Genomic DNA, 24,732 nt, shown 5'->3' with positions numbered 1-24,732 from the left:
TCACTTCCTGTCACATCCTCTGGAAATCCGTAATGGGAGGGGCCACAGCCTCCTTCGTTCTCCGATTAACGTATTGACACGCTCCTTGACCACTTGGTTTCTGGGTCACGGAGGGGTCGCAGAGGGGAAGGTCTTTTGCCCAATTGGGGAGTCTCTATGTATCGGGGAATCTATGTTCTGCTTGAAGTATCCTTCCCTTGCTCTGCACAGGAAGGGCTGCAGATGTCGGCTCAATCAGGAAGTACCTACAGCGCGCTTCATGTTGAATTCTGGCCTTGAGTTCCCCTAATTGTTCTGGGAAGATAATTATATATATTTTTTTAATACTTTCTTGACTAGAAAAAAATGGTTAACTCTTATAGGTGACTAGGAGATCACATCACTACAAACTAGCTTACTGACTAGCCAGGAAGTAGAGTAGTAGTAGTACATCCCAAATTGAACCCTATTCCCTATATAGTGCACTACATTGGCCAGAGCCCTATGGGTCCATGTAGTGCACTATATAGGGAATAGGGTTCAATTTGGGACAGCCAGTACATTGCTACCCTTTCAGTGTCTTATGATTGGTCCGTCCTCTCCTCAGTATAACTGAGACTCCTCCTCCCCCATTGGGACTCAGGAACACGGAACCCCTCCCGGGACACGGGTTCCACCACCAGTTCTAGAAGACCTGGAGGTTCTGGAACCGTCAGCTCGGTCACCCGGAATAAGGGGCAGTAGGCTCGGCCAATCAGGGCCAGCTTGCCAGATGGGATCCGGGGGTCTGGACCCCTCAGCCGGCGCCAGTACACCAGGAAGTGGCGTACGAGTTGGGCAGGGTAACGCCAGCGCAGGGTGGCGTTGAGATTAAGTTTATTGGCGCCCCTCAGCCACACCACGTCATAGAGACACACACTCTGGACTGGGAGGGGAGGAACGGAGAGGGACTCAGCATCCAGGATCTGGGGGGGAGGGAGACAGACATCTTATAATCACTTTTATAAATGATTGAAATGAACAAACAGTTACAACATATACTGAACAAAAATATAAATGGAACAATTAAAGATTTTACTGAGTTGAAATAAATCAATTCATTAGACCCTAAACTATGGATTTCACATGACTGGGAATACAGATATGCATTTGTTGGTCACATATATACACTATATATACAAAGGTATTTTGGACACCCCTTAAAATGAGTGGATTCAGCTATTTCAGCCACACCCGCTGCTGACAGGTGTATAAAATGTAGCACACAGCCAAGCAATCTCCATAGACAAACATTGGCAGTAGAATGGCCCGTACTGAAGAGCTCAGTGACTTTCAACGTGGCACCGTCATAGGATGCCACCTTTCCAACAAGTCAGTTTGTCAAATTTCTGCCCTGCTAGAGCTGCCCCAGTCAACTGTGAGTGCTGTTACTGTGAAGTGGAAACCTCTAGGAGCAACAACGGCTCAGCCGCAAAGTGGTAGGCCACACAAGCTCACAGAACGGGACCGCAGAGTGCCGAAACACGTAGCACATAAAAATCTTATCCTCGGTTGCAACACTCACTACCGAGTTCCAAACTGCCTCTGGAAGCAACGTCGTCGGGAGCTTCTTGCAATGGGTTTCCATGGGAAATGGGTTTCCATGGGAAATACGACTGGTTCATTCTGCTGTATGTGGTGGCCAGGTGGGAAGAAGGACTGGTTCATTCTGCTGTATGTGGTGGCCAGGTGGGAAATACGACTGGTTCATTCTGCTGTATGTGGTGGCCAGGTGGGAAATACGACTGGTTCATTCTGCTGTATGTGGTGGCCAGGTGGGAAGAAGGACTGGTTCATTCTGCTGTATGTGGTGGCCAGGTGGGAAATACGACTGGTTCATTCTGCTGTATGTGGTGGCCAGGTGGGAAATACGACTGGTTCATTCTGCTGTATGTGGTGGCCAGGTGGGAAATACGACTGGTTCATTCTGCTGTATGTGGTGGCCAGGTGGGAAGAAGGACTGGTTCATTCTGCTGTATGTGGTGGCCAGGTGGGAAATACGACTGGTTCATTCTGCTGTATGTGGTGGCCAGGTGGGAAGAAGGACTGGTTCATTCTGCTGTATGTGGTGGCCAGGTGGGAAATACGACTGGTTCATTCTGCTGTATGTGGTGGCCAGGTGGGAAATACGACTGGTTCATTCTGCTGTATGTGGTGGCCAGGTGGGAAATACGACTGGTTCATTCTGCTGTATGTGGTGGCCAGGTGGGAAGAAGGACTGGTTCATTCTGCTGTATGTGGTGGCCAGGTGGGAAATACGACTGGTTCATTCTGCTGTATGTGGTGGCCAGGTGGGAAATACGACTGGTTCATTCTGCTGTATGTGGTGGCCAGGTGGGAAATACGACTGGTTCATTCTGCTGTATGTGGTGGCCAGGTGGGAAATACGACTGGTTCATTCTGCTGTATGTGGTGGCCAGGTGGGAAGAAGGACTGGTTCATTCTGCTGTATGTGGTGGCCAGGTGGGAAATACGACTGGTTCATTCTGCTGTATGTGGTGGCCAGGTGGGAAATACGACTGGTTCATTCTGCTGTATGTGGTGGCCAGGTGGGAAGAAGGACTGGTTCATTCTGCTGTATGTGGTGGCCAGGTGGGAAGAACGACTGGTTCATTCTGCTGTATGTGGTGGCCAGGTGGGAAATACGACTGGTTCATTCTGCTGTATGTGGTGGCCAGGTGGGAAATACGACTGGTTCATTCTGCTGTATGTGGTGGCCAGGTGGGAAGAAGGACTGGTTCATTCTGCAGAACAACAGGTGTCGGCCTACTACGTCTACAGGAGAGAGCTGTTGAGGAGAGTGTTGCCCAGCTACTCATTTGAAGTATATTTGCCATTTGCTAAAGCAACTTGAGTTGTCCTCATGGTCCTGTCTTTGTAGCTATGTTGTCATTTGTACAGGTCAAACCGCAACGGAGCGAGTCCTATCAAACATTGTGGTTGTACTCGACCTCTGACACGAGGCACCTCTGTTTCAGTCTCTGGCTGTGTCGTTGTATTTCCTGGTATGGCGTTGTGTTATTCCCCACAGGCTTTAAAGGGATGATTTTGACCATAGAGGTGTTTTGAAATGCAAATAGCCAAGGTCATGCACGAGCACTGAGGCAGAGAACAATGGGTATTTATCAACGGTTATATCCTACCGGTGTGCCTATAATGCTCTTAGGATTGTTCTAGAAATCTCACTTTTTTTTTCTCTATGCGTTACGAACATTCTAAATTCCGTATTTTAAAACAGTTTCTAAACAATATGAGGCCCCAGGCCTAAGAGTCGGGGACAGATATGATTCTGGTGATGGGTAATTCTGTGGTGAGGTCTCTCTCTCTCTCACCATAATCTCTCCGACCCGGCATTTGAAAGGTGTGTCCTTATCTCCTCCATCACGCTGCACGCTGACACACACATCCCTCAGAGCACAGCCCTGCAGCTCCAACTGGGAACACCTGGCACACACACACACACACACGTTATTACAAACAGTATTACTAGCCTATATCACACACACACGTTATTACAAACAGTATTACTAGCCTATATCACACACACACACACACACGTTATTACAAACAGTATTACTAGCCTATATCACACACATCTCTCAGAGCACAGCCCTGCAGCTCCAACACACACACACACACACACACACACGAGCACAGCCCTGCAGCTCCAACACACACACACACACACATCTCTCAGAGCACAGCCCTGCAGCTCCAACACACACTCACACAGAGGTCTTCTTACCTGACAGTCCATCCGTCTGGGTTCCACTGTCCACAGCTCTGAGAGAACTGTCTCATCAACTGGTGGTCCTCTGTTAAAGCAACAGGCTCAATACTGCTGGCTACACACACACACACACACACACACACACACACACACACACACACACACACACACACACATCAATAATAATACAACACTTTATAACTCCTGTGTGTGAGTGTGATATGACTGACTCACTAGGTACAGTGGGGCAAAAAAGTATTTAGTCAGCCACCAATTGTGCAAGTTCTCCCACTTAAAAAAATGAGAGAGGCCTGAAATTTTCATCACAGGTACACTTCAACTATGACAGACAAAATGAGAAAAAGAAATCCAGAAAATCACATCGTAGGATTTTTAATAAATTAATTTACTAATTATGGTGGAAAATAAGTATTTGGTCACCTACAAACAAGCAAGATTTCTGGCTCTCACAGACCTATGGCCAAGACCAAAGAGCTGTCAAAGGACACCCAGAAACAAAATTGTAGACCTGCACCAGGCTGGGAAGACTGAATCTGCAATAGGTAAGCAGCTTGGTTTGAAGAAATCAACTGTGGGAGCAATTATTAGGAAATGGAAGACATAGAAGACCACTGATAATCTCCCTCGATCTGGGGCTCCACGCAAGATCTCACCCCGTGGGGTCAAAATGATCACAAGAACGGTGAGCAAAAATACCAGAACCACACGGGGGGACCTAGTGAATGACCTGCAGAGAGCTGGGACCAAAGTAACAAAGCCTACCATCAGTAACACACTACGCCGCCAGGGACTCAAATCCTGCAGTGCCAGACGTGTCCCCCTGCTTAAGCCAGTACATGTCCAGGCCCGTCTGAAGTTTGCTAGAGAGCATTTGGATGATCCAGAAGAAGATTAGGAGAATGTCATATGGTCAGATGAAACCAAAATATAACTTTTTGGTAAAAACTCAACTCGTCGTGTTTGGAGGACAAAGAAACACCATACCTACTGTGAAGCATGGGGGTGGAAACATAATGCTTTGGGGCTGTTTTTCTGCAAAGGGACCAGGACGACTGATCCGTGTAAAGGAAAGAATGAATGGGGCCATGTATCGTGAGATTTTGAGTGAAAACCTCCTTCCATCAACAAGGGCATTGAAGATGAAACGTGGCTGGGTCTTTCAGCATGACAATGATCCCAAACACACCGCCCGGGCAACGAAGGAGTGGCTTCGTAAGAAGCATTTCAAGGTCCTGGAGTGGCCTAGCCAGTCTCCAGATCTCAACCCTATAGAAAATCTTTGGAGGGAGTTGAAAGTCTGTGTTGCCCAGCAACAGCCCCCAAACATCACTGCTCGAGAGGAGATCTGCATGGAGGAATGGGCCAAAATACCAGCAACAGTGTGTGAAAACCTTGTGAAGACTTACAGAAAACGTTTGAGGATATACATAGTGAGTGGCAATGACCTGTCATTGCCAACAAAGGATATATAACAAAGTATTGAGATGAACTTTTGTTATTGACCAAATACTTATTTTCCACCATCATTTGCAAATAAATAAATAAAAAATCCTACAATGTGATTTTCTGGAAAAAATATATAATTTTATCTGTCATAGTTGAAGTGTACCTATGATGAAAATTACAGGCCTCTCATCTTTTTAAGTGGGAGAACTTGCACAATTGGTGGCTGACTAAATACTTTTTTGCCCCACTGTATATCCTGAACTGTGTGTGATATGACTGACTCACTAGGTATATCCTGAACTGTGTGTGATATGACTCACTAGGTACAGTGCCTTGCGAAAGTATTCGGCCCCCTTGAACTTTGCGACCTTTTGCCACATTTCAGGCTTCAAACATAAAGATATAAAACTGTATTTTTTTGTGAAGAATCAACAAGTGGGACACAATCATGAAGTGGAACGACATTTATTGGATATTTCAAAATTATTCAGCCCCCTTGAGTTAATACTTTGTAGCGCCACCTTTTGCTGCGATTACAGCTGTAAGTCGCTTGGGGTATGTCTCTATCAGTTTTGCACATCGAGAGACTGACATTTTTTCCCATTCCTCCTTGCAAAACAGCTCGAGCTCAGTGAGGTTGGATGGAGAGCATTTGTGAACAGCAGTTTTCAGTTCTTTCCACAGATTCTCGATTGGATTCAGGTCTGAACTTTGACTTGGCCATTCTAACACCTGGATATGTTTATTTTTGAACCATTCCATTGTAGATTTTGCTTTATGTTTTGGATCATTGTCTTGTTGGAAGACAAATCTCCGTCCCAGTCTCAGGTCTTTTGCAGACTCCATCAGGTTTTCTTCCAGAATGGTCCTGTATTTGGCTCCATCCATCTTCCCATCAATTTTAACCATCTTCCCTGTCCCTGCTGAAGAAAAGCAGGCCCAAACCATGATGCTGCCACCACCATGTTTGACAGTGGGGATGGTGTGTTCAGCTGTGTTGCTTTTACGCCAAACGTTATGTTTTGCATTGTTGCCAAAAAGTTCAATTTTGGTTTCATCTGACCAGAGCACCTTCTTCCACATGTTTGGTGTGTCTCCCAGGTGGCTTGTGGCAAACTTTAAACGACACTTTTTATGGATATCTTTAAGAAATGGCTTTCTTCTTGCCACTCTTCCATAAAGGCCAGATTTGTGCAATATATGACTGATTGTTGTCCTATGGACAGAGTCTCCCACCTCAGCTGTAGATCTATGCAGTTCATCCAGAGTGATCATGGGCCTCTTGGCTGCATCTCTGATCAGTCTTCTCCTTGTATGAGCTGAAAGTTTAGAGGGACGGCCAGGTCTTGGTAGATTTGCAGTGGTCTGATACTCCTTCCATTTCAATATTATCGCTTGCACAGTGCTCCTTGGGATGTTTAAAGCTTGGGAAATCTTTTTGTATGCAAATCCGGCTTTAAACTTCTTCACAACAGTATCTCGGACCTGCCTGGTGTGGTCCTTGTTCTTCATGATGCTCTCTGCGCTTTTAACGGACCTCTGAGACTATCACAGTGCAGGTGCATTTATACGGAGACTTGATTACACACAGGTGGATTGTATTTATCATCATTAGTCATTTAGGTCAACATTGGATCATTCAGAGATCCTCACTGAACTTCTGGAGAGAGTTTGCTGCACTGAAAGTAAAGGGGCTGAATAATTTTGCACGCCAAATTTTTCAGTTTTTGATATGTTAAAAAAGTTTTGAAATATCCAATAAATGTCGTTCCACTTCATGATTGTGTCCCACTTGTTGTTGATTCTTCACAAAAAAATACAGTTTTATATCTTTATGTTTGAAGCCTGAAATGTGGCAAAAGGTCGCAAAGTTCAAAGGGGCCGAATACTTTCGCAAGGCACTGTATATCCTGAACTGTGTGTGATATGACTCACTAGGTATATCCTAAACTGTGTGTGATATGACTCACTAGGTATATCCTGAACACCTCTGTGTGATATGACTCACTAGGTATATCCTGAACTGTGTGTGATATGACTCACTAGGTATATCCTGAACTGTGTGTGATATGACTCACTAGGTATATCCTGAACACCTCTGTGTGTGCAGAGTGTAGCATCAGCAGTCTTTAACTCCAGAGAGACAGTGACCCCAGGAGACGGCTTATAGATCAGAGACACAAAGACCCTGGAGGATAGAGGCACCTGGAGAGAAAAGATCCTGGGAGGGGAGAGAGGGAGAAGAGAGGGAGAAGAGAGGGAGAAGAGAGGGAGCGATGGGAAGGGGAAGAGAGGGAGAAGAGGGGAAGAGAGGGAGCGAGGGGAAAGGGAAGAGAGGGAGAAGAGAGGGAGAAGAGAGGGAGAAGAGAGGGAGCGATGGGAAGGGGAAGAGAGGGAGAAGAGAGGGAGAAGAGAGGGATAAGAGAGGGAGAAGAGAGGGAGAAGAGAGGGAGAAGAGAGGGAGCGAGGGAAAGTGGAGGGGAAGAGAGAGGGAGCGAGGGGAAGAGAGAGGAAACGAGAGGAAGGGGAAGAGAGAGAGGCCATAGCATTTGAATCCTTAAAGCTGTAAGAGGAATATACAAGCCCTCATGAACACACACTCCCCCACACACTCCCCCACACACTCTCCTACCTGGCGCAGACTTTAGACAGCATGGAGGGTAGGACGCCCTCTACGAGCAGAGAGCTGCCCCCACTCCAGGCATCTTCAGGGCAGCCCTGGGTCCTCAGCCAGCCCTCCCCCTCGAGGGTCTCTCTGTAGTATAGGGGTTGCAGCTCCTGGGCATCCAGGTTGAACCAGCTACGATCCACCTCACGCTACACAACCCAGCAGACAGACACACACAGGACAAGTCAGAGGGTAACTACAGGACACGAATAGGACAGAATCCCATCCAATGATACATATTGCAGTACAATGCATTCCAAAGAAGACCCAGATCCTTGTTGTTATGAGTCGTGTGACAGTCATGGAATTTTGGATGCATGATAATTGGGCAGCCAAACGACCGCAGTCTCCGTAATAACCGCTGAGCACATTTTCTCCCTTCCTCCTCTCCTAACTGCATGTGCTAACATAGAAATAACATGAATAGAACAGGCGTCCCCATTCAAGTCAATTATGGCATAATGGGTGGACTGGCAGCCATTGCGAGTGTACCCCATAGGAGCAAAGCAGGAAGTGTACCCATAGGAGCAAAGCAGGAAGTGTACCCCATAAGAGCAAAGCAGGAAGTGTACCCATAGGAGCAAAGCAGGAAGTGTACCCATAGGAGCAAAGCAGGAAGTGTACCCCATAAGAGCAAAGCAGGAAGTGTACCCCATAAGAGCAAAGCAGGAAGTGTACCCATCAATATGTGCTGTGATTTGTTGATACAACTCAACTGACAAATACATTATATTGCATGAGCCACATCAGTTAACATCATTTGAATTGCATCACAATACCCAGGCAGCCATGGTGGGGGCAATTTTATGAATATTCTAGACATAGAACCCGTCCTCTGATTGGTTGACTCACTCACCTGTCCCCTCCAGTAGAGGCTGGTCCCAGCACCCTGGCAGAAGGAGGAGACGAAAGGGAGGGGCGACGAGGGCCGGTGGACATACAGGAAGTCAGACAGAAGAGACCAGAACCTGCACACAGGAAACAGGATGTGACATTGTAGGATACGACATAGGAGGGTCACTTTCGACTGTGGCTATTCTACGTGTGGTATGAGTGAGCGCTTTTATAAGAGAGAAAATATAGTCTATTTTATTAGTTTATTCAACAGGGTCCAGGGACCCTGTTAACAAACATGGCATCAGATGTTAGCGTCAGATGTTAGCGCCAGATGTTAGCGCCAGATGTTAGCGCCAGATGTTAGCGCCAGATGTTAGCGCCAGATGTTAGCCCCACATGTTAGCGCCACATGTTAGCTACATGCCTTGTACTCATCTACAGTTCTTAGATAGACAGCATCACTTCATATTTCCCAGAGGCATTTAAGGTGTGGGATATAACATCACACTACATCAGACAAAATCCCCAAAACAACCACAGCGCTACACTAGACAGAACAACCACAGCGCTACATTAGACAGTAAAAGCAGCATAAGTTCATCTCACTTGTCCTGCTCCTTCCTGAAGTCAGTCTTGTCTGGGATGGACTCGTACACCCAGCCTGGAGCAAAGATGGCCGTGGAGAAGCCATGTTTACGAATCATCTCCAGAGCCTGGGGAGGGACTGGTGTTCATATATTGTTACGAGCACACACCACTTTATGATCACACACACACACACACATACACACATACACACACACACACACACACACACACACACACAACATAAATAAACTCCACTTCTTTAAGAAGACACACACACGTACCTGTGACTAAGTACTGACACACACCCCCCCCCCCCCCCTTCTCCCACCATCTCCCTACCCTCCCCCTCCTACCCTCCCCCACCTACCCTCCCCCTCCTACCCTCCCTTCCCAGTTCTAACCTTATTAGTCTCCAGCTTCCCCCCCACCACCTCTCCCCTGGCGAACACGTCCACCCCAACAAAGATGTCCGCCAGCCGGCCCTGAGCAGCTGAGTAGGCCTTCATTCCCTCCAGGTTCTGCTCTGTCCAGTTATAGTTGGTGAAGATACCATCACACGCTGAGAAAAACACTCTGAGAGAAGGGGGGAGTGGAGAGAGAGAGAGAGGTGGGGAGTGGAGAGAGAGAGAGAGGTGAAGGGGGGAGTTGAGAGAGAGAGAGAGGTGAAGGGGGGAGTGGAGAGAGAGAGAGAGGTGGGGAGTGGAGAGAGAGAGGTGAAGGGGGGAGTGGAGAGAGAGAGAGAGAGGTGAAGGGGGGAGTGGAGAGAGAGAGGTGGGGAGTGGAGAGAGGTGAAGGGGGGAGTGGAGAGAGAGAGAGAGAGAGGTGGAGAGTGGAGAGAGAGAGGTGAAGGGGGGAGTGGAGAGAGAGAGGTGAAGGGGGGAGTGGAGAGAGAGAGGTGGGGAGTGGAGAGAGAAAGGTGAAGAGGGGAGTGGAGAGAGATAGAGAGGTGAAGGGGGAAGTGGAGAGAGAGAGAGAGAGGTGGGTAGTGGAGAGAGAGAGAGAGGTGAAGGGGGAAGTGGAGAGAGAGAGGTGAAGGGGGGAGTGGAGAAAGAGAGAGAGAGGTGAAGTGGGGAGTGGAGAGAGAGAGAGAGAGGTGAAGGGGGAAGTGGAGAGAGAGAGGTGAAGGGGGGAGTGGAGAAAGAGAGAGAGAGGTGAAGTGGGGAGTGGAGAGAGAGAGAGAGAGGTAAAGGGGGGAGTGGAGAGAGAGAGAGATGTGAAGGGGGGAGTGGAGAGAGAGAGAGAGGTAAAGGGGGGAGTGGAGAGAGAGAGAGATGTGAAGGGGGGAGTGGAGAGAGAGAGAGAGGTGTAAAAGATTTCCTTATCTTCCCCATCCACATTTTCTACTCCCTCCCCCCTCCCTCACCTCCTCTCCCCCCTCCCTCACCTCTTCTCCCCCGTCCACCTACCTGTTGGATGGGTTGAGTTCATTCTGCCATTTGAGCTGTCCGTTCTCCAGAACAGAGTCATACCACAACACCATACTACCAGGGACTCTCTCGTGCATCTGGTCCGTCAGATAACGTAGAAACAGAGGAGTGTTCTTCACAGCCGTCTCCTAATTACACGAGAGGAGGAGACGGAGGGCAGGGAACATACACGTTATCAATCATCAACGTGTTTCCCAAATGGCCCCCTCTGTCCCCTAGTCCACTACTTTAGACCAGGACCCATTAAGGCTGCACTGTTGTCATATTGTACGTGGCAGGCCAAGGTGTTCACAGCACAGTAATATAGGTCAGTATACTGTAGGACAGCAGATAACAGGGAGGCTGTCGACCTAAAGGAGACTTGTCATTGTTGACGTTCTGGGTTCAGCACAGTGTGCAGACAACTGATGAGGTCATTATTGCTGTTTCTACCATACTGCTTTAACCAGTACAACCTGTATGTAGTGCACTAGTTATAGGGAATAGAGGGGGAATATAGTGCACTAGTTATAGGGAATAGAGGGGGAATATAGTGCACTAGTTATAAGGAATAGAGGGGGAATGTAGTGCACTAGTTATAGGGAATAGAGGGGGAATATAGTGCACTAGTTATAGGGAATAGAGGGGGAATATAGTGCACTAGTTATAGGGAATAGAGGGGGAATATAGTGCACTAGTTATAGGGAATAGAGGGGGAATATAGTGCACTAGTTATAGGGAATAGAGGGGGAATATAGTGCACTAGTTATAGGGAATAGAGGGGGAATATAGTGCACTAGTTATAGGGAATAGAGGGGGAATGTAGTGCACTAGTTATAGGGAATAGAGGGGGAATATAGTGCACTAGTTATAGGGAATAGAGGGGGAATATAGTGCACTAGTTATAGGGAATAGAGGGGGAATATAGTGCACTAGTTATAGGGAATAGAGGGGGAATGTAGTGCACTAGTTATAGGGAATAGAGGGGGAATATAGCACATTGCTGTTTCTACCATACTGCTTTAACCAGTACAACCTGTATGTAATGCACTAGTTATAGGGAATAGAGGGGGAATATAGTGCACTAGTTATAGGGAATAGAGGGGGAATATAGTACACTAGTTATAGGGAATAGAGGGGGAATATAGTGCACTAGTTATAGGGAATAGAGGGGGAATATAGTGCACTAGTTATAGGGAATAGAGGGGGAATATAGTGCACTAGTTATAGGGAATAGAGGGGGAATATAGTGCACTAATTATAGGGAATAGAGGGGGAATATAGTGCACTAGTTATAGGGAATAGAGGGGGAATATAGTGCACTAGTTATAGGGAATAGAGGGGGAATATAGTGCACTAGTTATAGGGAATAGAGGGGGAATATAGTGCACTAGTTATAGGGAATAGAGGGGGAATATAGTGCACTAGTTATAGGGAATAGAGGGGGAATATAGTGCACTAGTTATAGGGAATAGAGGGGGAATATAGCACACTACTTATAGGGAATAGAGGGGGAATATAGTGCACTAGTTATAGGGAATAGAAGGGGAATATAGTGCACTAGTTATAGGGAATAGAGGGGGAATATAGTGCCTTTTTTCAACACACCCACAACATAATGAAAACCAACGTCTCTATAGCACAGCAATAGACAAAGAGTTTAGTATAGAAATTTGTTTAAAGTTATAAAACTCACACCGAGAGGGTTCTCGATGTTGATCAGCCAACCATCGAAGCCGTAACAGTGGGCTATCTGAACCAGCTTATCAGCTACGGCCCTGTAAGACTCCTCCTCTTTCAGGAAGACCTCGCACATCTTCCCCCCGTCCGTCCACTCAGTGATGAAGGTGCCTGGAGAACAAGCCAATCACAGCCGTCGATCAGTCACTGTGGAACTCAAACAGACCAATCAGCAGTGTGACTTTGAGGCGGTCAGATCGGCACCTATATTCTCAACGTGAGCCCTATCAGTACTGTAGAAGGCAAACGTTCCAACCGTTTCAGATATGAATCCAACACCTAGAATATAATCTGTTTGATATAGAAGGCTTGTGTTCTCTCTCATGTACACTGTGTAAACTATTAGAATTTCATCTGTTAGGTTCAACCCCTTATTCTGTACATCTCACTGTATATGACCTGAGTGAGACAGTCACTCCGACACACACACACAGTCACGTACACAGTGAGACAGTCACTCCGACACACACAGTCACGAACACAGTGAGACAGTCACTCCGACACACACAGTCACGTACACAGTGAGACAGTCACTCCGACACACACACACACACACACACACACACACACACACACACACACACACACACACACACACACACACACACACACACACACACACACACACACACACTCACTGTGTATGTGACTGTGTGTGTGTGTGTGTGTGTGTGTGTGTGTGTGTGTGTGTGTGTGTGTGTGTGTGTGTGTGTGTGTGTGTGTGTGTGTCGGAGTGACTCTCTCACTGTGTATGTGACTGTGTGTGTGTGAGAGTCACTCCGACACACACACACACACACAGTGAGACGTGAAAACCACAGACTAAAGCCTGAAGGTCACAAACAATAGAGGTTTTAAAAGTGAAACTAAACCTCTTGACTGGCTGAGAAAGTAGAGCAGCGTCTCTCCAACACAATAGGAGTGTAGACAACACTTCCTCTGAGTGGTAGACAACACTTTCTCTGAGTGGTAGACAACACTTCCTCTGAGTGTAGACAACACTTCCTCTGAGTGTAGACAACACTTCCTCTGAGTGAAGACAACACTTCCTCTGAGTGAAGACAACACTTCATCTGAGTGTAGACAACACTTCCTCTAAGTGAAGACAACACTTCCTCTGAGTGTAGACAACACTTCCTCTGAGTGTAGACAACACTTCCTCTAAGTGAAGACAACACTTCCTCTGAGTGTAGACAACACTTCCTCTGAGTGTAGACAACACTTCCTCTGAGTGGTAGACAACACTTCCTCTGAGTGGTAGACAACACTTCCTCTGAGTGGTAGACAACACTTCCTCTGAGTGGTAGACAACACTTCCTCTGAGTGGTAGACAACACTTCCTCTGAGTGGTAGACAACACTTCCTCTGAGTGGTAGACAACACTTCCTCTGAGTGGTAGACAACACTTCCTCTGAGTGGTAGACAACACTTCCTCTGAGTGGTAGACAACACTTCCTCTGAGTGGTAGACAACACTTCCTCTGCGTGGTAGACAACACTTCCTCTGAGTGGTAGACAACACTTCCTCTGAGTGGTAGACAACACTTCCTCTGAGTGGTAGACAACACTTCGTCTGAGTGGTAGACAACACTTCCTCTGAGTGGTAGACAACACTTCCTCTGAGGGGTAGACAACACTTCCTCTGAGTGACGGCAGAGAACAGACTGGTGGAAACCAGTAGTGTACAATAATGTACTACATACTGTAATACTTTCACACTGCTGGGCCGGCCAGAATGAACCTAACCGTGATGACTTGAATATTTTGACATTTCAGCATGCTTCACGACACATTACCAGGCCCACTTAGACCCTACAGCCGGGGTTCGGCTCGGTTCGGTACTGTGAAAAGATATATAACTACAAGGGTAATATTGAATCCCAATAATCTCTGCTTTCTCCCAAAGTGTGCACTGGTTCACTTCCCTTCATGGATTTGACAGGAAATGACTGTTATAAAAAAACTTCCTCTCTACCCCCAATCTCTATACCAATCTAATGTTTTCCCATTTGTGAGGAGTAGTGAACAAGCACACACTTGTTCAGGAGGAAAGAGAGGTTATTGGGACGTGGCCCCGTTGAGTCTCACCCAGGACGATGACTCCGTGTCTGTGAGCGGCGTTGGTCCAGACGGACGGGGGGATGGTCACCGTGTTGTGGCTGAAGTAGTTAAACACGTCGATGTACTGCCAGTGGTAGAACACATAGGGAGCATCCGACTCGGCTCCCTGCAGAAACCTGAGGGGGAGAGGTCAGGGGGTCAAAGGTGAGAGGGAATTTAGTCGTACCACTTAGCAAAACACTTTTAATCCAAAAAAGGGCCTTCCAACACAATGAGTACGTTGTTATGTGAGAATTTAGTAATAGCCTATCGTAGAAGAGTCATGAGTGTGCAAACAAAGTCTACTTGTGGCAGTGCATTGTTCACAGGTGAGAGTTCAGAGGTGAGAGGTCAACCTACCTGTCATCCAGGTATCCGCCCATCATGTCGTGACTCACCAGAGTCCGGTGCGGCGTGCTGGCCAGAGAAGGCTCCCGATTGGCCAGGGGCACCGTCGCCACGTTGAAGGGGTTGGCCTCGCTGCGTTTCCACGACAACAGCTCCTCCAGGGACTGAAGGCCGGAGCTGATTGGCTCGGTGGTGTCCGGGTCATAGTGCTTAGCTGTAAAGGGAAAGGCACAGATTGGTTCGTTCTTTGTGCTTGAGGTAACATTTGCGTTTTCACTGATTACGGTTGATGACTGTGTCTTCAGGTCGGCCTGGCGACCAAACAACTGGGTGAGCAGAACGAACAGGGCCAGCATCACTATAACCTGAGTGTTAGAGCTATTTCATCATTCCACTGTCCTGTCATTTCCTAAGGATGAAAACCCCTCTGTACTGTTAGACAGTCTATATTCTGTCTGTACTGTTAGACAGTCTACAGTCTATACTCTGTATACAGTCTATACAGTCTATATTCTGTACTGTTATACAGTCTATACTCTGTACTGTTATACAGTCTATACTCTGTACTGTTATACAGTCTATACTCTGTACTGTTATACAGTCTATACTCTGTACTGTTATACAGTCTATACTCTGTATACAGTCTATACTCTGTACTGTTATACAGTCTATACTCTGTACTGTTATACAGTATATACTCTGTATACAGTCTATATTCTGTACTGTTATACAGTCTATACAGTCTATACTCTGTACTGTTATACAGTATATACTCTGTACTGTTATACAGTCTATACTCTGTACTGTTATACAGTCTATACTCTGTATACAGTCTATACTCTGTACTGTTATACAGTATATACTCTGTATACAGTCTATATTCTGTACTGTTATACAGTCTATACTCTGTACTGTTATACAGTCTATACTCTGTACTGTTATACAGTCTATACTCTGTACTGTTATACAGTCTATACTCTGTATACAGTCTATATTCTGTACTGTTATACAGTCTATACTCTGTACTGTTATACAGTCTATACTCTGTACTGTTATACAGTCTATACTCTGTATACAGTCTATATTCTGTCTGTACTGTTAGACAGTCTATACTCTGTATACAGTCTATACAGTCTATACTCTGTACTGTTATACAGTCTATACTCTGTATACAGTCTATACAGTCTATACTCTGTACTGTTATACAGTCTATACTATGTATACAGTCTATATTCTGTACTGTTATACAGTCTATACTCTGTACTGTTATACAGTCTATACTCTGTATAGTCTATATTCTGTACTGTTATACAGTCTATATTCTGTACTGTTATACAGTCTATACTCTGTACTGTTATACAGTATATACTCTGTACTGTTATACAGTCTATACTGTTATACAGTCTATACTCTGTACTGTTATACAGTATATACTATGTATACAGTCTATATTCTGTACTGTTATACAGTCTATACTCTGTACTGTTATACAGTCTATACTCTGTATAGTCTATATTCTGTACTGTTAGACAGTCTATATTCTGTCTGTACTGTTAGACAGTCTACAGTCTATACTCTGTATACAGTCTATACAGTCTATATTCTGTACTGTTATACAGTCTATACTCTGTACTGTTATACAGTCTATACTCTGTACTGTTATACAGTATATACTATGTATACAGTCTATATTCTGTACTGTTATACAGTCTATACGCTGTACTGTTATACAGTCTATACTCTGTATACAGTCTATACTCTGTACTGTTATACAGTATATACTATGTATACAGTCTATATTCTGTACTGTTATACAGTCTATACTGTTATACAGTCTATACTCTGTACTGTTATACAGTATATACTATGTATACAGTCTATACTCTGTACTGTTATACAGTCTATACTCTGTACTGTTATACAGTATATACTATGTATACAGTCTATATTCTGTACTGTTATACAGTCTATATTCTGTCTGTACTGTTAGACAGTCTACAGTCTATACTCTGTATACAGTCTATACAGTCTATATTCTGTACTGTTATACAGTCTATACTCTGTACTGTTATACAGTCTATACTCTGTATACAGTCTATATTCTGTACTGTTATACAGGCTATACTCTGTACTGTTATACAGTCTATACTCTGTACTGTTATACAGTCTATACTCTGTATACAGTCTATATTATGTACTGTTATACAGTCTATATTCTGTCTTTACTGTTAGACAGTCTACAGTCTATACTCTGTATACAGTCTATACAGTCTATATTCTGTACTGTTATACAGTCTATACTCTGTACTGTTATACAGCCTATACTCTGTACTGTTATACAGTATATACTCTGTACTGTTATACAGTCTATACTATGTATACAGTCTATATTCTGTACTGTTATACAGTCTATACTCTGTACTGTTATACAGTCTATACTCTGTACTGTTATACAGTCTATACTCTGTATACAGTCTATACTCTGTACTGTTATACAGTCTATACTCTGTATACAGTCTTTATTCTGTACTGTTATACAGTCTATACTCTGTACTGTTATACAGTCTATACTCTGTATAGTCTATATTCTGTACTGTTAGACAGTCTATATTCTGTCTGTACTGTTAGACAGTCTACAGTCTATACTCTGTATACAGTCTATACAGTCTATATTCTGTACTGTTATACAGTCTATACTCTGTACTGTTATACAGTCTATACTCTGTATACAGTCTATATTCTGTACTGTTATACAGTCTATACTCTGTACTGTTATACAGTCTATACTCTGTACTGTTATACAGTCTATACTCTGTATACAGTCTATATTATGTACTGTTATACAGTCTATATTCTGTCTTTACTGTTAGACAGTCTACAGTCTATACTCTGTATACAGTCTATACAGTCTATATTCTGTACTGTTATACAGTCTATACTCTGTACTGTTATACAGTCTATACTCTGTACTGTTATACAGTATATACTCTGTACTGTTATACAGTCTATACTATGTATACAGTCTATATTCTGTACTGTTATACAGTCTATACTCTGTACTGTTATACAGAATATACTCTGTACTGTTATACAGTCTGTACTCTATACTGTTATACAGTCTATACTGTTATACAGTCTATATTCTGTACTGTTATACAGTCTATACTCTGTACTGTTATACAGTATATACTCTGTATAGTCTATACTCTGTACTGTTATACAGTCTATACTCTGTACTGTTATACAGTCTATACTCTGTACTGTTATACAGTCTATACTCTGTACTGTTATACAGTATATACTCTGTATAGTCTATATTCTGTACTGTTAGACAGTCTATATTCTGGCTGTACTGTTAGACAGTCTACAGCCTATACTCTGTACTGTTATACAGTCTATATTCTGTACTGTTATACAGTCTATACTCTGTACTGTTATACAGTCTATACTATGTACTGTTATACAGTCTGTACTCTATACTGTTATACAGTCTATACTGTTATACAGTCTATATTCTGTACTGTTATACAGTCTATACTCTGTACTGTTATACAGTATATACTCTGTACTGTTATACAGTCTGTACTCTATACTGTTATACAGTCTATACTGTTATACAGTCTATATTCTGTACTGTTATACAGTCTATACTCTGTACTGTTATACAGTATATACTCTGTACTGTTATACAGTCTGTACTCTATACTGTTATACAGTCTATACTGTTATACAGTCTATATTCTGTACTGTTATACAGTCTATACTCTGTACTGTTATACAGTATATACTCTGTACTGTTATACAGTCTGTACTCTATACTGTTATACAGTCTATACTGTTATACAGTCTATATTCTGTACTGTTATACAGTCTATACTCTGTACTGTTATACAGTATATACTCTGTACTGTTATACAGTATATACTATGTATACAGTCTATACTATGTATACAGTCTATACTCTGTACTGTTATACAGTCTATACTCTCTATACAGTCTATACTCTGTACTGTTATACAGTCTATACTCTGTACTGTTATACAGTCTATACTCTGTATAGTCTATATTCTGTACTGTTAGACAGTCTACAGTCTATACTCTGTACTGTTATACAGTCTATACTCTCTATACAGTCTATACTCTGTACTGTTATACAGTCTATACTCTGTACTGTTATACAGTATATACTCTGTACTGTTATACAGTCTATACTATGTATACAGTCTATATTCTGTACTGTTATACAGTCTATACTCTGTACTGTTATACAGTATATACTCTGTACTGTTATACAGTCTATACTCTGTACTGTTATACAGTCTATACTCTGTACTGTTATACAGTCTATACTCTGTATAGTCTATATTCTGTACTGTTAGACAGTCTATATTCTGTCTGTACTGTTAGACAGTCTACAGTCTATACTCTGTATACAGTCTATACAGTCTATATTCTGTACTGTTATACAGTCTATACTCTGTACTGTTATACAGTCTATACTCTGTATACAGTCTATATTCTGTACTGTTATACAGTCTATACTCTGTACTGTTATACAGTCTATACTCTGTACTGTTATACAGTCTATACTCTGTATACAGTCTATATTCTGTCTGTACTGTTAGACAGTCTATACTCTGTACTGTTATACAGTCTATACTCTGTACTGTTATACAGTATATACTCTGTACTGTTATACAGTCTATACTCTGTACTGTTATACAGTCTATACTCTGTATACAGTCTATATTCTGTACTGTTATACAGTCTATACTCTGTACTGTTATACAGTCTATACTCTGTACTGTTATACAGTCTATACTCTGTATACAGTCTATATTCTGTCTGTACTGTTAGACAGTCTATACTCTGTACTGTTATACAGTCTATACTCTGTACTGTTATACAGTATATACTCTGTACTGTTATACAGTCTATACTCTGTACTGTTATACAGTATATACTATGTATACAGTCTATATTCTGTACTGTTATACAGTCTATACTCTGTACTGTTATACAGTCTATACTCTGTATAGTCTATATTCTGTACTGTTAGACAGTCTATATTCTGTCTGTACTGTTAGACAGTCTACAGTCTATACTCTGTATACAGTCTATTCAGTCTATATTCTGTACTGTTATACAGTCTATACTCTGTACTGTTATACAGTCTATACTCTGTACTGTTATACAGTCTATACTCTGTACTGTTATACAGTATATACTATGTATACAGTCTATATTATGTACTGTTATACAGTCTATACTCTGTACTGTTATACAGTCTATACTCTGTATAGTCTATATTCTGTACTGTTAGACAGTCTATATTCTGTCTGTACTGTTAGACAGTCTACAGTCTATACTCTGTATACAGTCTATACAGTCTATATTCTGTACTGTTATACAGTCTATACTCTGTATACAGTCTATATTCTGTCTGTACTGTTAGACAGTCTATACTCTGTACTGTTATACAGTCTATACTCTGTACTGTTATACAGTATATACTCTGTACTGTTATACAGTCTATACTCTGTACTGTTATACAGTCTATACTCTGTACTGTTATACAGTCTATACTCTGTATACAGTCTATATTCTGTACTGTTATACAGTATATACTATGTATACAGTCTATATTCTGTACTGTTATACAGTCTATACTCTGTACTGTTATACAGTCTATACTCTGTACTGTTATACAGTATATACTATGTATACAGTCTATATTCTGTACTGTTATACAGTCTATATTCTGTCTGTACTGTTAGACAGTCTACAGTCTATACTCTGTATACAGTCTATACAGTCTATATTCTGTACTGTTATACAGTATATACTCTGTACTGTTATACAGTATATACTATGTATACAGTCTATATTCTGTACTGTTATACAGTCTATACTCTGTACTGTTATACAGTCTATACTCTGTACTGTTATACAGTCTATACTCTGTATACAGTCTATATTATGTACTGTTATACAGTCTATACTCTGTACTGTTATACAGTCTATACTCTGTACTGTTATACAGTCTATACTCTGTATACAGTCTATACTCTGTACTGTTATACAGTCTATACTCTGTACTGTTATACAGTCTATACTCTGTATACAGTCTATACTCTGTACTGTTATACAGTCTATACTCTGTACTGTTATACAGTCTATACTCTGTACTGTTATACAGTCTATACTCTGTATACAGTCTATACTCTGTACTGTTATACAGTCTATACTCTGTACTGTTATACAGTCTATACTCTGTACTGTTATACAGTATATACTATGTATACAGTCTATACTATGTACTGTTATACAGTATATACTCTGTACTGTTATACAGTATATACTCTGTACTGTTAGACAGTCTACAGTCTATACTCTGTACTGTTATACAGTCTATACTCTCTATACAGTCTATACTCTGTACTGTTATACAGTCTATACTCTGTACTGTTATACAGTATATACTCTGTACTGTTATACAGTCTATACTATGTATACAGTCTATATTCTGTACTGTTATACAGTCTGTACTCTGTACTGTTATACAGTCTATACTCTGTACTGTTATACAGTATATACTCTGTACTGTTATACAGTCTGTACTCTATACTGTTATACAGTCTATACTGTTATACAGTCTATATTCTGCACTGTTATACAGTCTATACTCTGTACTGTTATACAGTATATACTCTGTACTGTTATACAGTATATACTATGTATACAGTCTATACTATGTATACAGTCTATACTCTGTATACAGTCTATACTCTCTATACAGTCTATACTCTGTACTGTTATACAGTCTATACTCTGTACTGTTATACAGTCTATACTCTGTATAGTCTATATTCTGTACTGTTAGACAGTCTACAGTCTATACTCTGTACTGTTATACAGTATATACTCTGTACTGTTATACAGTATATACTCTCTATACAGTCTATACTCTGTACTGTTATACAGTCTATACTCTGTACTGTTATACAGTCTATACTCTGTACTGTTATACAGTATATACTCTCTATACAGTCTATACTCTGTACTGTTATACAGTATATACTCTCTATACAGTCTATACTCTGTACTGTTATACAGTCTATACTCTGTACTGTTATACAGTCTATACTCTGTATAGTCTATATTCTGTACTGTTAGACAGTCTACAGTCTATACTCTGTACTGTTATACAGTCTATACTCTGTACTGTTATACAGTATATACTCTCTATACAGTCTATACTCTGTACTGTTATACAGTCTATACTCTGTACTGTTATACAGTATATACTCTGTACTGTTATACAGTCTATACTATGTATACAGTCTATATTCTGTACTGTTATACAGTCTATACTCTGTACTGTTATACAGTCTATACTCTGTACTGTTATACAGTCTATACTCTGTATACAGTCTATACTCTGTACTGTTATACAGTATATACTCTGTACTGTTATACAGTATATACTATGTATACAGTCTATATTCTGTACTGTTATACAGTCTATACTCTGTACTGTTATACAGTCTATACTCTGTACTGTTATACAGTCTATACTCTGTATAGTCTATATTCTGTACTGTTAGACAGTCTATATTCTGTCTGTACTGTTAGACAGTCTACAGTCTATACTCTGTATACAGTCTATACAGTCTATATTCTGTACTGTTATACAGTCTATACTCTGTACTGTTATTAAGTCTATACTCTGTATACAGTCTATACTCTGTATACAGTCTATACAGTCTATACTCTGTATACAGTCTATACAGTCTATACTCTGTATACAGTCTATACTCTGTACCAACCTGGCAGAGATGAGGCTCCATACTTGATGACTTCATGAACACTTCTCAACTCAACTGGCTCATCCAAGCAAGACTCCAAACTGGTGAAATATGAATGACAATACATTTAGAATGTACAGTACAGTACCAGAGAGTACAGTACCATACAGTACAGTACCATACAGTACCATAGATTACAGTACAGTACCATAGAGTACAGCACCATAGAGTACAGTACAGTACCAGAGAGTACAGTACCATACAGTACAGTACCATACAGTACCATAGATTACAGTACAGTACCATAGAGTACAGTACCATAGAGTACAGTACCATAGAGTACAGTACCATAGAGTAGAGTACAGTACCATAGAGTACAGTACCATAGAGTACAGTACCATAGAGTACAGTACCATAGAGTACAGTACAGTACCATAGAGTACAGTACCATAGAGTACAGTACAGTACCATACAGTACAGTACCATAGAGTACAGTACCATACAGTACAGTACAGTACCATAGAGTCCAGTACCATAGAGTACAGTACAGTACCATAGAGTACAGTACCATAGAGTACAGTCCATAGAGTACAGTACAGTACCATAGAGTACAGTACAGTACCATAGAGTACAGTACCATAGAGTACAGTCCATAGAGTACAGTACCATAGAGTACAGTACAGTACCATAGAGTACAGTCCATAGAGTACAGTACCATATAGTACAGTACCATAGAGTACAGTCCATAGAGTACAGTACCATAGAGTACAGTACCATAGAGTACAGTACTATAGAGTACAGTACCATAGAGTACAGTACCATAGAGTACAGTACAGTACCATAGAGTACAGTCCATAGAGTACAGTACAATACCATAGAGTCCAGTACCATAGAGTACAGTACAGTACTATAGAGTACAGTACTATAGAGTACAGTACAGTCCATAGAGTACAGTACCATAGAGTACAGTACAGTACCATAGAGTACAGTACTATAGAGTACAGTACAGTACCATAGAGTACAGTACCATAGAGTACAGTCCATAGAGTACAGTACCATAGAGTGCAGTACAGTACCATAGAGTACAGTACTATACAGTACAGTACCATAGAGTACAGTACCATAGAGTACAGTCCATAGAGTACAGTACCATAGAGTACAGTACAGTACCATAGAGTACAGTCCATAGAGTACAGTCCATAGAGTACAGTACTATAGAGTACAGTACAGTCCATAGAGTACAGTACCATAGAGTACAGTACAGTACCATAGAGTCCAGTACCATAGAGTACAGTACAGTACCATAGAGTACAGTACCATAGAGTACAGTCCATAGAGTACAGTACCATAGAGTACAGTACAGTACCATAGAGTACAGTCCATAGAGTACAGTACCATATAGTACAGTACCATAGAGTACAGTCCATAGAGTACAGTACCATAGAGTACAGTACCATAGAGTACAGTACTATAGAGTACAGTACCATAGAGTACAGTACCATAGAGTACAGTACAGTACCATAGAGTACAGTCCATAGAGTACAGTACAGTACCATAGAGTACAGTACCATAGAGTACAGTACCAAACAGAGACCATGTGTGACGCCAAGCATGGATTTGAAATTCAGTAGTGTATTCCTTTCAACCATTTTATTTATCATTGCATGTGATTGATTACATCGTTATGTTTATTCTAGCTGCTGTAAAATGTGGGTTGTGTGCTCTGTGAACTTAAACAACTCTACTGATCAGCGGCCCAGAGGGAGGCCCACACAACCTACGAAGTGGCAGCTGTCAACAAAAAAAGTTACCCGGTGGTTTCCGTTTTTGACAACTTGCTCCCGATCTGATCCTCTCCTTCGTCTTCGGTCTTTCTCCTCCGCAAAGACCCATCCTCCTGATGCTCAGTAGTCAATGCACCGTCCATGGTGAGAAATATGAGTTAGAAGTCTATGACTGAACGGAAGACATAAACATGCATCAACGGCAGAATGTTGCATTGCTCATGTTCGGGACAGAGCGC

At 42.2% G+C, this 24,732-nt stretch overlaps 1 protein-coding gene across 2 annotated transcripts; it reads right to left on the bottom strand.

Moving 5' to 3' along the window:
• Positions 1 to 327: 327 nt before the first annotated feature.
• LOC139365238 (cytosolic endo-beta-N-acetylglucosaminidase-like) lies at positions 328 to 24,732 on the bottom strand. Of its 2 annotated transcripts, XM_071102738.1 has the most exons (14): positions 24,521 to 24,732; positions 22,731 to 22,810; positions 14,914 to 15,115; positions 14,542 to 14,690; positions 12,411 to 12,565; positions 10,715 to 10,863; positions 9,710 to 9,881; positions 9,327 to 9,433; positions 8,740 to 8,851; positions 7,848 to 8,032; positions 7,294 to 7,436; positions 3,764 to 3,833; positions 3,351 to 3,462; positions 328 to 944 (listed from the first exon to the last, which is right to left on the bottom strand). In XM_071102738.1, exons 1-14 carry the CDS (start codon positions 24,634 to 24,636, stop codon positions 561 to 563), a joined length of 2,136 nt encoding a protein of 711 aa, XP_070958839.1. In that variant the 5' UTR covers positions 24,637 to 24,732; the 3' UTR covers positions 328 to 560. The 2 variants fall into 2 exon arrangements, with proteins under 2 accessions (XP_070958839.1, XP_070958840.1); XM_071102739.1 differs by lacking the exon at positions 22,731 to 22,810 and having other exon boundaries at positions 3,764 to 3,863; positions 24,521 to 24,715.

The sequence above is a fragment of the Oncorhynchus clarkii genome, chromosome 13 (assembly GCF_045791955.1).
Source record: "Oncorhynchus clarkii lewisi isolate Uvic-CL-2024 chromosome 13, UVic_Ocla_1.0, whole genome shotgun sequence".
In the NCBI taxonomy this organism is placed as follows: domain Eukaryota; kingdom Metazoa; phylum Chordata; class Actinopteri; order Salmoniformes; family Salmonidae; genus Oncorhynchus; species Oncorhynchus clarkii.
Note: the sequence above shows the minus strand (reverse complement) of the source record. Positions and strands in the feature narration are given on the sequence as shown.

Bases quoted from the DNA above. Each gene is read 5' to 3' on its own strand.
- LOC139365238 (XM_071102738.1), bottom strand. From the start codon at position 24,636: ATGGACGGTGCATTGACTACTGAGCATCAGGAGGATGGGTCTTTGCGG. The intron at 15,116-22,730 runs GTTGGTACAGAG...TTCCCTTTACAG, and splicing joins TGGAGCCTCATCTCTGCCAG to CTAAGCACTATGACCCGGAC. The intron at 3,463-3,763 runs GTAAGAAGACCT...TGTGTGTGCCAG, and splicing joins CCAGACGGATGGACTGTCAG to GTGTTCCCAGTTGGAGCTGC.